This window comes from Rhodofomes roseus (genome assembly GCF_022264815.1).
Source record: "Rhodofomes roseus strain CIRM-BRFM 1785 chromosome Unknown C8Q71scaffold_14, whole genome shotgun sequence".
In the NCBI taxonomy this organism is placed as follows: Eukaryota; Fungi; Basidiomycota; class Agaricomycetes; order Polyporales; family Fomitopsidaceae; genus Rhodofomes; species Rhodofomes roseus.
In genome coordinates, this window is record NW_025952970.1 from 1 (window position 1) to 14,379 (window position 14,379).

General features: G+C 56.5%; 3 protein-coding genes across 3 annotated transcripts; 1 reads left to right on the top strand and 2 right to left on the bottom strand.

The window, feature by feature from the left end:
* Positions 1–4,695: 4,695 nt before the first annotated feature.
* C8Q71DRAFT_859093 (uncharacterized protein) lies at positions 4,696–6,188 on the bottom strand (the record flags this gene model as incomplete). The annotated part of the gene is made up of 4 exons (XM_047927590.1): positions 4,696–5,218; positions 5,275–5,845; positions 5,903–5,966; positions 6,024–6,188. The coding sequence occupies 4 exons, from the start codon at positions 6,186–6,188 to the stop codon at positions 4,696–4,698; spliced, it is 1,323 nt and encodes a 440-aa protein (XP_047777206.1).
* A 2,610-nt stretch (positions 6,189–8,798) lies between these two features.
* Positions 8,799–11,880, top strand: C8Q71DRAFT_766026 (WD40 repeat-like protein). The gene is made up of 5 exons (XM_047924171.1): positions 8,799–9,824; positions 10,069–10,159; positions 10,214–10,864; positions 10,915–11,400; positions 11,462–11,880. The coding sequence occupies exons 1-5, from the start codon at positions 9,140–9,142 to the stop codon at positions 11,529–11,531; spliced, it is 1,983 nt and encodes a 660-aa protein (XP_047777207.1). The 5' UTR covers positions 8,799–9,139; the 3' UTR covers positions 11,532–11,880.
* Positions 11,881–14,293, bottom strand: C8Q71DRAFT_766029 (isocitrate dehydrogenase). Its single transcript, XM_047924172.1, has 9 exons — positions 13,793–14,293; positions 13,525–13,610; positions 13,408–13,473; positions 13,072–13,332; positions 12,872–13,015; positions 12,758–12,817; positions 12,627–12,703; positions 12,070–12,577; positions 11,881–12,011 (listed from the first exon to the last, which is right to left on the bottom strand). The coding sequence occupies exons 1-9, from the start codon at positions 13,896–13,898 to the stop codon at positions 11,970–11,972; spliced, it is 1,350 nt and encodes a 449-aa protein (XP_047777208.1). The 5' UTR covers positions 13,899–14,293; the 3' UTR covers positions 11,881–11,969.
* Between the last annotated feature and the right edge of the window lie 86 nt (positions 14,294–14,379).

Here is a 14,379-nt window from a genome sequence, read left to right on the forward strand (position 1 = left end):
GTCTCCAGATGGATCGGCGTGCTGAGACTTATTGTCGTTCACGAGGGCGACAAGCCAACGCAAGACATATTCATCTTGGACGGGAGAGGCCTGGGCGTAGAGGGTCCACGTGCGGCGCTTGCCGTCCTTCGTGATGACTTCCTTTCGGAGCACGTGCTGGCCCACCATATGTACGAGCATGACCCTATGGTCAAGGCTGTAGTGATATGTCAGTTTGTGCATGCAAGTCAATAGAACCGCCTACATATCATTTTCCTCCACTTCGTCAAAGCCCTTGAACCAGGGCTGAATGGCTTCTACTGACAGTTGGAGGAGTTGGAACAGCACGTAAAGGTTGTCGTGCCAAACATAGGAGTCGCGGTTGCACATGGTGGGTTGGTTGTTCGTTGTTGAGATGCATGTACATAAGGTTTGTGCCACCCCAAGGCAATTGAAACTGAGATAAATTTGACCGTACAATGGCAGACCCATTACCATATAGCCTCAGCTTCTCTGCACGTCAGTGACGGCATCGAGATGCAACCCGAGCAACCCGCCTGATGCATTCTGTCAAGAAGCAAAAGGTGAAGAAGCGAAAGTCTGTGGCCTGGTCTTTACGCTGCTTTGATCTTTCAAGTCGCCATGTAGATGGCGGACCGGCGCACCAGAAACACGCGGACTGCCAACAAGCGGGCCAGCAACAAGCGTGCCAGCAACGGGGAGACCAGCAACGAGCGGGCCACCTACAAGCGGAACCCAACAAGAGCTTCATTTACATCCTATGTCGCCGAAGGTTATAGAATGTCCAATGTATGGAATGGCTTACAAAGGCGAGGTTGGCCTCGGGTAAATATAGAAAGGCTTACAAAGGCGAGGTTGGCCTCGGGTAAATATAGAAAGGCTTACAAAGGCGAGGTTGGCCTCGCGTATATATAGAAAGGCTTACAAAGGCGAGGATCGCCTCGCGTATATATAGAAAGGCTTACAAAGGCGAGGATCGTCTCGCGTATATAAGAAGGGCCGACAGATTTGCGAACGACATGCCTTGTGTGCCGTCTCTTTCCCCGCTCCCTCTCCAGGGCTGTAGCTGGCCATCCGTCTTCACATTCAATACCGAGATATGGGAACATATTGAGAGTCGATCTCTCGATATGTTTTCCATATCTCGGTACTGAACATGCAGGCACTTGGACAGTTGAAGGTGAAAGCACCGTTCAGGGAGATTTGGAACGACGTGTTGCCCTCTCCAGGGCTGTAGCTGGCCATGCGTCTTCACATTCTATGCCGAGAAATGGGAACATTTTCCCTTTCTCGGTATAGAACGTGCAGGCACTTGGACAGTTGAAGGGGAATGCACCGTTCAGGGAGATTTGGAACGACGTGTTGCCCTCTCCAGGACTGTAGCTGGCCATGCGTCTTCACATTCTATGCCGAGGAAGGGGAACATCTCGAGAGCCGATATGTTTTCCCTACCTCGGTATTGAACATGCAGGCACTTGGACAGTTGAAGGGGTAATGCACCGTTCAGTGAGATTTGGAACGATGTGTTGCCCTCTTCAGGGCTGTAGCAGCGTCAATTGCCCACATGTCTTCATAATCGACGCCGATGAACGGGAACATATCGAGAGCCGATATGTTTTCCGTTCATCGGTACTGAACATGCAGGCACTTGGACAGTTGAAGGGGAATGCACCGTTCAGTGAGATTTGGAACAACATGTTGCCCTCTTCAGGGCTGTAGCAGCGTCAATTGCCCACATGTCTTCATAATCGACGCCGATGAAGGGGAACATATTGAGAGCCAAACAGTCTTTCCGCCGCTCTGACGTCTCCAGGTGACATGGGACACCCAACAAGTGGGCCACCTTGTTTGTTTGTTTGTTTCGTCCCTTTAGGGTCACTGAGGGCGGAGCCCTATGTAGACCTAGGTACATCCTGAGCTCGACCGTCCCGTACCTCCCTCTCCCCCTGTCCCTGCGCATGCTGGGCGGGCCACCTACAAGCGGACATCTATAAGCGGACCAGGCATAAGCGGGCCAGGCATAAGCGGGCCAGGCATAAGCGGGCCAGGCATAAGCGGGCCAGGCATAAGCAGGCCAGGCATAAGCGGACCAGGCATAAGCGGATGCCTAGAAGCAGACCACGTACAAGCGGATGGTTGCTCACAAGCGGGTCGCATGCAATTGGCCAAGCACCCCAGGCATTGCACGAAATGCACTCGCCCTTAGGTCGCCCCACTGCATTTCTAGGAGCCAGGCCAATGGTCATTGGGCGGGCCAACGGTCGGCCCGCCCATCGTTTGAGCCCAACTGTTCATACCGTATCAGCCGACGTTGGTTCGCCCATGGTCATTGGGCGGGCCAACGGTCGGCCCGCCCATCGTTTGAGCCCAACTGTCAATACCATATCAGCGGACGTTGGTTCGCCGATGGTCATTGGGCGGGCCAACGGTCCGCCCGCCCATCGTTGAGCCCAACTGTCAATACCATATCAGCGGACGTTGGTTCGCCGATGGTCATTGGGCGGGCCAACGGTCCGCCCGCCCATCGTTGAGCCCAACTGTCAATACCATATCAGCGGACGTTGGTTCGCCGATGGTCATTGGGCGGGCCAACGGTCCGCCCGCCCATCGTTGAGCCCAACCGTCAATACCATATCAGCCGACGTTGGTTCGCCCATGGTCATTGGGCGGGCCAACAGTCCGCCCGCCCATCCAATACTGGAACGCACAACTATCAATGTCATCCGACGGTCCGCTGGCCCATGGCCAATGCCACCCGACAATAAAAGGCACTCGCTCTTAAAGGTACTCGCTCTTAAATGCACTCGCTCTTACGTGCTCGGCCGACTACATGGCCATTGGTCAGGCCAACCATCCGACCGCCTATCCCAACAATGCACTGCAAAAAGAAACGGCACCCTGCTACCGTTTATCGCCCAGTCATCCGCCCATCACCAACCCAAGGCGCCTATTCGCCCATCCCGTTAATGAAAACGCCCCGCTCGGCCGACGTCAGCTCGCCGAATACATTGGGGTTTTTCACGCATCCGCTACCCTAACAGCATCGGCCATTCCGCTGAATGGGCTCCATCACACACAGTATCTGTCAACACATGCATACCACGACATTTTGCAGACAGTGACCAGGAAGGAATGGGACCCCAATAGCATGTGAAGACAGTGACTTGTGTCCAGACAAGCTGTGTCAGGTCAGTAACCTCAGCAGCTGCATGACCCTGACAATCCAGACAGCTCCGCATAGGTGGGAACATATCACAGAAGCCTAGAAATGACTAGATCAGCACTGTATATGATATGAATGAGACTGAACATACCAATTCCTAAGGCTGTACCATGAATGAGAAAAATATCCAGCAAATCACTGGAACCCCACCCTTGTGTATGGACATGAGACTGCCATATGTGATGGCTCAGGGCTGCCCAGCACTCCTGCAGAACTGTGGGATGAGTGTCAAGAGCAAGGCTGAGAAACTGGAGAATATTAGGTGGTAGAAATACTGGGGGCTCTGAAAGAGAAGCTGAAACACTCCAAGATAGTCGCTCTTTCAGATGGGCAACAAGTCGGATGAAGAGTACGAGTGTATCGAGGGGTAGAACAGCAGCAAGGGCAGGGTTCCGTTCAGTGAAGGCTAGCATAGAGATGGTCGACATGTCGTCTGACGAGAAGGAGGAGGTCGAGGTCGCTCAGACGAGACACCGACAGAGCTCGGATGGCGATTGAACAGCCAGGAGCCCCTCCTTATATACCGTGGATCGACCGCCTAGGCAGCAGCACGACAGTTTGATACTTTGAAAGTTTGAAAGTTACGATACATTGATACATTGAACAAATCCGTTACCATGAAAGTTTCCGACGACGCGAACGAAAGTTTCAGGGACATTGATAGTTTGGATAGTTTCGTGAGCGATAGTTTCCGGAATGAAAGTTTCCGGCGGCGAGCAAAGTATCACGTGAGTTCATGAAAGTTTCACGACGATACATGGAAACTTTCGGCGTGTGCGCAGGTTTTGACATTCTGCAGTGAGGACGAGTTATCGTCGAGCGGAACAGAATATCAAATTGACACATACATATGTTTGTGCGGTCTTGCGTCTACTGGGAGCCCCTGGGAGCACACACGGTATCGCCTGAATTCTTGAAGCCTGACGTCACACCAGGTTACACTACCATTCCACGAACGCCGTGTTGGAATGCAGTGATGAATTGAGTGCTGAGCGCTGCAGCCCTCACTCGAGTCCCGACCTCGAAGGCCTCCGAGCGGACGTCGACGCTAGAACGCGCAATCATACGAGGTACAATCCTCACCACTAGCGCAATCGCCCGGCACAGCCGTCAAATTTATGAATTCCGGCGACAGCTCCGTCTGCGCACGGGAACTGAGGCGCGGACTCTGGATAGGTCGGATGGGACATCGGCAACATGCCTACGCGTGTACGGGTCAAGCGGGCACGACGTCGGCGGGATTTGAGGGTTCCGTACACGATATTTGACCTTCAACGTTCACGCTCCTCGCGTCACGGTAGTTCAGTTGGCACAACGTTAGCATCTAGATACCTACTATGGACATACGTTGACCTATAAAACAACACAGCTAGACTGTGAACTACAATGTAGCTGTTTCTATGGCACACAATCACAGAATGCGAATTAACTAATCCAAAGACTCCGCAGACCAGCGATAACTCCATCCGCTTTCACTTCAGCTTCACCGACAGCCTGTTCATCGTGACCTTCAAGAAGCTATCTCTCTTCCCTGACACAGCGCGGCCATTCTCCTTGACTGTTTCCTTCTTCTTCCGCACGCCGCCTCTTCCACCATATACCCAGCCAACCTGGTTGGGCAGCTTGATCTCCACCCCGAGCTGCTCAGCAAACGTCCACACCGTCTGGTGGTCCCGCAGGAACTGCCGGCCGACGGCGGCGAGATCGATGCCCATGTCCACGAGGACGTGCTGCGCGATGTGCGCGTCTGTCACGCCGCCGACGCTCGCCACCAGCATTCTGTCGCCGACCCGCTTCTTGACCGCCTCCGCGTACGGGGCCTGGTACGCGGGCTCGACGAACTCGATCTTCTGTCTGGCGTCCAGACCCCCTGAGGAGACATCGTAGACGTCGACTCCGTGGTTGGCGAGAACCTCGGCCAGCCGTACGGTGTCCTCAGAGCGCCACGATGCCTCGTTCGGTGCGACCTTCTCCAGCCAGTCCGTTGCAGATACCCTGTACACAACCGGTCAGCAGTATATTCCTCGACGGGCTTGTTGCACTGTCCTCACCTAAAGAAAAGGGGCATGTCCTCAGGCATCACAACCCGTACCGCATCGACCACCTCGACCGACAGACGGATACGATTCTCAAAGCTCCCGCCATACTTGTCCGTCCGCTTGTTCGTAACGGGGCTCAGGAACTGGTGGAGCAGGTACCCATGCGCGCCATGTATCTCGAGGACGTCCACGCCCGCTTCGATCGCGCGGCGCGCGGCATCCACGAAGCCCTGCACGACGCGCCGTATTCCGGCCTCGTCAAGCGCGTGGGGCACGGGCTCGCCCGCCTTGTACGGGACCGCGGACGGCGCGACGAGCTCGTCCGGCCAGCCGCCGACCGCGCGCGTCGAGATCGCGTGGAAGGACAGCCACAGCGCGACGGTGGAGCCCTTGCGCCCGGCGTGGTTCAGCTGGATGCCGACCTTCTGGCCCTGCGAGTGCGCGAACTCGACGAGCTGCCGGAGCGGCTCGATCTGCGCGTCGTCCCAGAGCCCGAGGTCTTGCGGCATCACGCGGCCCTCTGGCAGGACGCCTGCGCCCTCGATGAAGGTCAGGCCGGGGCCGAAGGTGAGGATACCGCCGACTGCATAGTCGGTATTCTATGAGCCGTAGAAATGCTGAATTTCATAGAGCTACTCACGGTGCGCCGTGTGCCAGGGGGTCACCTTGCCATTGTCGCCGGATATCTGGACCATGGGTGACAGCTACAGGGGGTGCGCGTGAGTCTCACCACTGCATCCCATCGAGCTCGATGAACTCACCATGATGCGGTTCTGCAGCTGCAGGCCGCGAATCCTGATAGGTTGGAACAGCTTGGGGATAGGCTTCCCATCGGATTGTGGGTCGAAAGCGGTCCCCGCCGGTGGATCCTGCAGAGGCGTGAAGTAAGAGGTGTTAGGTGCAGCCGCGACGTGGTAGTCTTCCATCTCGAGGGATCCTGTTGCGTTATCTGGTGTTCAGCACAGTCGCCGCATTATATATGTCGCTCGATCAAAGAGAATGCGAACAACTCGCCCTAACCGGTACTGGCCCACTCATCTTTCCGTTGTTTGTATAGGAAGGCAGGGAACCTGTGCTGATCACTCGCTGAGCAAGAGCGAAGAGAAGCGTCAGCTTCTGTTCTTGCTGGCCATAGTAATCCACGCGTCTGCTAGAATGTTTGGGGCGGACCTGCCGCTCGGAAGAAGCGCAGATGACGTGAACTGCAGGACGTATACGTAGTACTAAACAGAAGAGGCGTGCACTGACCGTAGTAGTAGATATTGCCAATCCTCGTTATCTCTGCTCGCCTCGGGCACTGGCAGCGATCAGCTACTATATTGTAAACTTAGAATAGCCTAGAGCGCTCACTGTAAGACAATTATGGGCTTCGAGCAATTCCGTGCGCAAAGACTTCACCAGCATTTTCACGGACTCTCAAACACCGACATTGTTCATGCATTGGCACAACAACGACGGACGAGCTGAAGGCTCGGGCTTCGAGGACAGAAGATACGGACCTCCCCATCGTCAGCCTGTTTAGTCGAGTGATGAACGCTGACTGGAAGGTCTATAGTTAGTGACTGGGCCTTCATCATCCTCCGGTCTGCTGATGATGCGGCAGCCTGAGGCTCACCGTTTCTGTTTCTGAAGCTTGTTCTCCGGCGGCAGGCTGTGGTGCCTTGTTGCCTCGGCGGGACAGTGCTGCGCCCGAGTCGTCCCCGGACGCCTTGATCAGGATAGCGGGATTGCTTCTGCCTTCCAGTGAGGTTCAACGAGTCAGCAAGCTTAAGGAGAGGCCCACATTTGAACTTGACCCATCTGCACACACACACAGCGGCGTCTCGTTTTGCTGTTGCCCGAGTGTCTAAAGTGCTGTCGACTGTCATTGTACAGGGCGTCTGTAGCCTAGAGCATTCATCTATTTGCAAAATGCGCGGACAAAAGTACCCAAGTCCGTCGACTATTATTCCACTGACGATCGACGTTGCGAGGAAGCCTCAGCGTGGGTGCAACAGATCAGCCTCATTGCAGATATGATGCCCCAAAGCAGACGCTTCATACTCAGCACGTCCAGGTCATCAGGTTCTGGCAGAATGCACCCGACGACAGCATTGCTCATTACGGTTGACACGGAACCTATCGTAGACGATCTGTCCCAGCGTCATCAATAAATAATGTCAGCTGTGTAGTCGGGTATGACCAACGCACCTTTCAGTCAGCTCGGTGCCCTGGAATCTGCGTTCATTCACGAAGTGCTCTGCGCCGATTGCAACAGCATTAGCTCGAAGGCGGACCTGGCAATCGCGGACTCGGCGGCCGGGGCCTGAGGAACTCGTCTTTCGCAGACTTGACGTGGTCCAAGAAGTAATTTGCTATGGAAGCAGCAGCAACTTGAATGCCATACATTTGAACGATCCCCCTTGACGGTATCCCCGAGCTACTTGCGTCAGGCCTGACCATAGTAGTTAGTAGAGGCTGAACTCGGACGATGATCTATGTCCAGTCGTAAGCAAATTATACTCACACTGCCGCGCTGCTAGCAAAATCAATGAGAATGAAAGGATTTTAACAGCGAATGATACCACGGATCCGGACAGTGCGAACGACCAAGAGACGTGCCCAACGTCGCAAGTTCAACTTACTTAAAACCGAATCGAACCGCGGCGGCGCATGCCCCAAACAGGAACGATCCCGTGACCGCGACGCGTCAATTAAAATGTGGCTGGCCACCGCACTGGTGCCGTATGCGGGACTTTCATCAAGCTTCAAGCTTCAGACCTTCGCTCAACACTCGGGCTCTGGTCGACGGCGAACGGCTGTGAGCTCACTGCTTTTTATATACACAGAAAGCCAGCGGATTCATCCATCACATGGCCCCATAGGACTCTCCTGGTCACCAGTACTTAGCAGAGGTGCGTCCAGGGCAAAAAAGGCACATACCGCATACGACTGACTTCGCTGTATACAGGGAAATACAGCAAGATTTGTTGTATCCATTAAAATAGCTCCATTTGATGGGTATATGCGCATCCCTTCCTGTCACCGTACGCTCCGAGATGCGTGAATCTTCCACTCGGCCTGAGACCTTGTGTTCAATGGTGAGTACTTATTATGTACTCCATTCATCTTTGTCGCTCTGTGCGTCGTGCACCAATGATTGATTGGGCTTCGGGGCCGTATCCCTGAGTACTAAATATTGACATTACGAGCAAGTCTCGATCTCTGCAGATCTGCACCATGACATGATGTGGGAGGCGGAAGTCTCAGACTAAGAAGTACCGCAAGACTCGTCAGTATCTCGTGCTGCTACACCTATGTTTTCGAGTCATATATCACTGACAAACTCAACGAGCGTGCAGGACAGTAGACCAGATGCGTGCTCGACGCATGGGAGTGGCCGAAGCCGAGCCGAACCGTCAAGGCGTCCGCGTCAAGCGCCACCGAGCACTCACCGAGCCCGGCTCGGGTTTCCCACCGACACCTGGTCGTGGTGGATGGCACGCGCTGCTGGGGCGTCTGTGTGTCGGTCGTTCTAGGTTGCTTTCTCGCCGCCTTCTTTCATTCCACCCTAATTGTCTGCTGGACCGCCACCTCAACCACCTCCACCATCAACGCCCGGTCCCCCCTCTTCTGCGACCCTCTCGCTGCCAGAAGATACCCAGCTCTGCGATCCTGGTGCACTCGTCGCTCGCCGGTCATTTCAGTCATCGTCACGGTACCATACTCCATCTCCATACGCGTCATCAAACGAGACCCATCTCACTGCATCGGCCTTGTCTTGGCCTTCTCCTGTTATCTCGGACGTTGCTCGGACGTTGTCTCGCGTCGCTACCCACCTAAATTATAGCAAACTCGACGGCCCCAAAGCCCTCATCCTCACTGTGTCGCATCCGTCATGGCCGCCGCAACTCTTCGCCGTACCCATAGAGCACACACTGCGGACGAAGAGCGGACTGCACGCTTCAGCAACATGTGCACCTCCGTGCTCGGCTCTCCATTCATCACCACCTCGGATCTGCCTCCAGAGTCTGACACCCTTCGCGCATCGACCTCTGCCAGCACCGCGTTCACACTAGCCTACTCCAACATAGAGATGGAGACCGTCGATGGCGCAGACGTCGCTGTCCCCCGCAATCTGACGGTCACGCGCCCACCCTCGCCCTCGCCGAGCTTCCGCACGGACACATATTCCATCGTCAGCTGGGACGCGGACAAGTATCCGTGCCCTTCCATGGAGAACACGCCGCGCTGCGGAAGTTCTGGTCGCCGCACTGTGAACGGCTACTATCCGTATGCCTCGACGTACTACCCGAACGGCAGCGGTGCGTCGCCCATGAAGCCATCGCGCAGCCTCACGCTGGGGATCATCCCGCGCATCTGGGACGCTCTGCGGGAAGGCTCTCCTGGGCGCAAAGGCAAGCGGCGCGCCGGTCTGCCCTTCGTATCGACATGGCGCGACGGCATCGTGACGGACACCGAGTACATCGATTACATGAACCTGCCGCCGCTGGATGGCGAGGAGGGCGAGCTGATCGACGACGAGGCATGCTTCATCGACGCTACACGGATCACTGGTACTGGTGAGTGCTTTGAGTGCATGGTCCGGCTGTGCTCGCAGTCCCCTCGCTGGCTCCTGCGCGAACATCGCCCAATCCAACCGTGGCCACGTGCGCGATATGCTGCCGACGTCTTTAATGATCTGCTGCCCTTGCGACGGAGTGCTCGTCCGGGGCCGTCCTGTTCATTTCGTGCATTCATTCATTTCGGGTAGCGAGCTGGCCGCGGTTGTGTTCATGAACTGACTGTCGTCATCGCCTTCTCCAGATATCGTAGGTCTGTTGCCTCCAGAGACCGCGCTCTACCTGCTGTCGTTCCTTGACCTGCAAGCTGTGCTTGCGTGCCTCCGCGTGAGCAAGTACGTACATGCGCTACGCTCCAGTGGACCACCATCCTGACGTGTTCTGCACAGGACGTGGAACCGCCTCTGCCGAGACAATTCCGTCTGGCGCTCGTTGTTTACACGGCGCCAACCAGATGGCTGGGACATCGACCTCCGGCGGGCCCCCCAAGCGCCGCTATCTGCGTCGAAGTCGTGGCTGCCGGCCCCGCTGGAGCTGGCATGGTACGAGACGTGCCGGGTGCGGGCGGAGCTGGACCGCCGGTGGCGTGCGAAGGATCGCGCGGACGGGGGCGCATCGACATGGGAGCCCAAGGTGAAGCGGCTCAGCGGGCACATGGACAGCGTGTACTGTCTCGAGTTCGACTCGCGGCGGATCGTGACCGGCTCGCGCGACCGCACAATCAAGGTGTGGAGTCTGAAGACGGGGCGCTGTCTGGCGACGTTCACGGGCCACCGGGGGAGCGTGCTGTGTCTCAAGTTCGATAAGGACTGGGACTTTTCCACGGACGATGAGGAAGAATGGGTGGATGAGAATGTGTGGAGGCATGGCTTCATGGTGAGCGGCTCGAGCGACTGCTCGGTGTGCGTGTGGGATCTCCGTGCGCGCACACCTGTGGCTGGTGAGGACGGCCAGGTGAAGGCAGACATTGTGGCGGTGCTGAGGGGACATACTGGTGGTGTCCTGGACCTCAGGATCGACTCAAGATGGATCGTAAGCTGGTGAGTAACCCCTTGCTATATGCGAGTGCTCCCAGCTCATGTCTTCCCAGCTCGAAGGATGCACTGATCCGTGTCTGGGACCGCCGCACGCTGCAGCTGCACTGCACGTTCCGCGGCCACGAGGGCCCCGTGAACGCCGTCGGGCTGCAGGACGGGAAGGTCGTGAGCGCGAGCGGGGACGGGAAGATGATGCTGTGGGACATCCCCTCGGGCAAGCGGCTTCGCACGTTCGAGGGGCACGACCGCGGGCTCGCGTGCATCGAGTTCAAGGATGACTACATCATTTCCGGCTCGAACGACTGCAAGATCAAGGTCTGGCAGGCGTCGACGGGCGCATGCCTGCGCACGCTCGCCGGGCACGACCTGCTCGTGCGCGCGCTGTCGTTCGACCCGAGGAGCGGACGCCTCGTTAGCGCCAGCTACGACAAGACGGTGAAGGTGTGGGACTGGCGGACGGGCAAGATGCTGCGCGAGTTCCGCAACTGCCACAACAGCCATATATTCGACGTGAAGTTTGACTTTTGCCGCATTGTGAGGTGAGTGTGCCCGCAGTGTTTCCCCCTGACGCGGAGAGTGGCTGACGGATGGCGGATCTAGCACTTCGCATGACCAAAAGATCATTGTGCTCGACTTTTCTGACGGCCTCGACGTCTCAATGTTTGTCTGAACGACGTATGGATGAATACCCTCCGACTGCAAGACCCTTCAAGACTTGTATTTATGTATCGAATATCTTCCTCTGTCGCTTCCCCCGGCCGCGATGTCCACCCCGCGGCTGTCGATCGTTTTCCACCTGTTGCGTATCAATATCGTCTTTATCCCCGTACATAGTCTTTCGTTCTGTCTTGCATTCGCTTTCTGCATATACCCCGCTCTCTTGGACCCCGCGCATATGATAGTGTACATACATCGAAGTTCTGTGTCGCATAAGTCGCCGTTGTATCATCTCATGTATATTATTCAGTCAGTCACTGCAGGAGCACGCCCAAAACAAGTCGCATTCTCAATCAATACAAGTAGTGTGTCGATGTGGGATACATAAGTAGCAAGACTACGGCACTGCACACAAACTGGCCCAAGAGGCCTACGGATACACGATAAGTATCTACACGTTGGCCCTCGCTGCCATCTTCTGCTTGAGCTTGTTCTGCACGGTCACGGTCCTGTCAGTGCGGTCCACTCTGGGTATGCTTGAGTTTACTCACGTTCACGCTGTCCATGTACGCATCTGTGACGACCCAGTGCTCACGCTTCATCTCCTTCCCATGGATCGCGAGCGCAAGGTCCTTCGTCATGATGCCGTCAATGTCGATGACCTCCACGCACGCCTTCTCGAGGTCGTCACAGAACGCCTTGAGGGGCTCGTTCCCGTCGAGGCCCGCGCGGTGCTTGAGGCCGCGCGTCCACGCGAAGATGGACGCGACGGGGTTCGTCGACGTCTCGTTGCCCTTCTGGTACTCGCGGTAGTGGCGCGTCACCGTGCCGTGCGCGGCCTCGGACTCGATCGTCTTCCCGTCGGGCGTGATCAGCTCCGAGGTCATCATCCCCAGCGAGCCGAAGCCCTGCGCGAGGATGTCGGACTGCACGTCGCCGTCGTAGTTCTTGCACGCCCAGACGAACCCGCCCGAGGACTTGATCGCCTGCGCGACCATGTCGTCGATGAGCCGGTGCTCGTAGTAGATGCCTGCCGCCTCGAACTGCGACTTGTACGTGCTGGAAGGAGGTCGGCTAGGGTCGGCAAGCAGCGAGGGGATAGACTGACCTCTCGTAGATGTCCTGGAAGATGTCTTTGAAGCGACCGTCGTACTTCTTCATGATCGTGTTCTTGGTTGACATGAACTGCACGGCGGTAGTGAGTAAAACGAGTAGAAGCGATCAAGTATGGCCGCATACCAGGGGCATCTTCTTAGCCAGTGCCATCTTGAAGGATGAGTGTGCAAATCCTGTAATGGACTGCCCAACTAGTCAGCACCGTCCTGGGTGAGTCTTATGACGGAACTGTCTCACATCGTCGGTGTTGTACATGCTCATCGCGACACCCTTGCCCTTGAAGTCGTAGACGTCCATGACAGTCGGCTTGCCGCCGTCTGCAGGCGAGTACACGAGCTGCAGCTTGCCCGGACCCGGCGCAACGAAGTCCGTCGAGCGGTACTGCATCCAGACCGTGTTGGCACAGGCTCTAGCGTGCATCCAGGACGGCAACGCACCTGGTCACCAAACGCATGACGGCCGATGACAATTGGGTTCTTCCAGCCCGGGATCGGCTTGGGGATGCTGTTCAGGATGATGGGCTCGCGGAAGACGGTGCCGCCGAGGATGTTGCGGATCGTCCCGTTGGGGCTCTTCCACATTTGCTTGAGGCTGAACTCCTTCACACGCGCCTCGTCTGGCGTGATCGTCGCGCATTTGATGCCCACATTGTACTTGAGGATGGCCTCGGCCGACTCGACGGTCACCCCGTCGTCCGTCTGTGTGCGTGGGCGGCATGCGAAGGCGTGAATGGGTCAGGAGGATTGGAGGCGAGGGCGGCGAGATGCACGTACCGCGTCTCGGTGCTCGAGACCGAGGTCGAAGTACTTGATGTCGAGTTGGACATAGGGGAGAATGAGCTAGCCTACAGGTTTAGGACGGACTACGGCTCGAAAGACATAGCTGCTCACCTCTTCCCTGATTTTCTTCCAGATAATCCTCGTCATCTCATCTCCATCCAGTTCCACCACTGGGTTCTTGACCGCAATTTTCTCCTCTGCAAGTCATGGGTCGCGAAGTACAGTAGCCAACAATGTGGAACAATATTCCGTCGGGGTCGTGTGTGGTTGTTTGCGAAACGAGGTGAAGTCGCGATAGCCCGTGGGTGGTGTGAGGTAGAAAGCATGGTGCCATGCATGTCAGCGCGTCATCCTCGCGTTGCGCACGACTTGCACTCACGCATCCTGGACAGGCTGCTGGCGAACCCTCGACGCAGCAGAGGCGAAACTGTTGGTCGCCTCGCGAAACCCGCGTACGAGACGGACCTGGACCACATTGCACTCATCTTGGGACGGTTTGAAGGTTGACGCAGACCTGCTAGTGGCTTGGTGGCGCAAGACCTTTGCGGGACGATGGAATACCCAACGCGACGAGTCAGCCCAGAAGTGAAAGCCGTGCCTCAGGGCTATATACCCGGGGTCTATCCAAGCCGTGCTTCGCAACGACGGGAGGATTTGTCGGCCTTGCGTCCGAAAGACTTCGACAGGCTTACTCTAACCTCGGCAACCATCTTCACGTGGACGCGGAACGCGCGCAAGGACGACCTGCAGACCAACTGCAGACCAGTCTGCAGGTCAGGGGCCCGCATTCGGGCTGGTGCGTTCCCGTGCTTTCTAGTCCATATCAGAGTTTCTCTACGGACATAGCGGGGCCGGGGAAATGGGCAACCACAATATTAATTGGGTGCGCGGCAGCTGCCGCTATTACACTGTAACTGGTCGAGCGCGGAGACAACTACACGACACCTTGACTTCAGGAAGCTGCGG

Bases quoted from the DNA above. Each gene is read 5' to 3' on its own strand.
- C8Q71DRAFT_766029 (XM_047924172.1), bottom strand. From the start codon at position 13,898: ATGAGTGCAATGTGGTCCAGGTCCGTCTCGTACGCGGGTTTCGCGAGG. The intron at 13,611-13,792 runs GTGAGTGCAAGT...CATGACTTGCAG, and splicing joins CAGCAGCCTGTCCAGGATGC to AGGAGAAAATTGCGGTCAAG. The intron at 12,012-12,069 runs GTGAGTAAACTC...GTGACCGTGCAG, and splicing joins CGTACATGGACAGCGTGAAC to AACAAGCTCAAGCAGAAGAT.
- C8Q71DRAFT_766026 (XM_047924171.1), top strand. From the start codon at position 9,140: ATGGCCGCCGCAACTCTTCGCCGTACCCATAGAGCACACACTGCGGAC. The intron at 9,825-10,068 runs GTGAGTGCTTTG...CGCCTTCTCCAG, and splicing joins TACACGGATCACTGGTACTG to ATATCGTAGGTCTGTTGCCT. The intron at 11,401-11,461 runs GTGAGTGTGCCC...TGGCGGATCTAG, and splicing joins GACTTTTGCCGCATTGTGAG to CACTTCGCATGACCAAAAGA.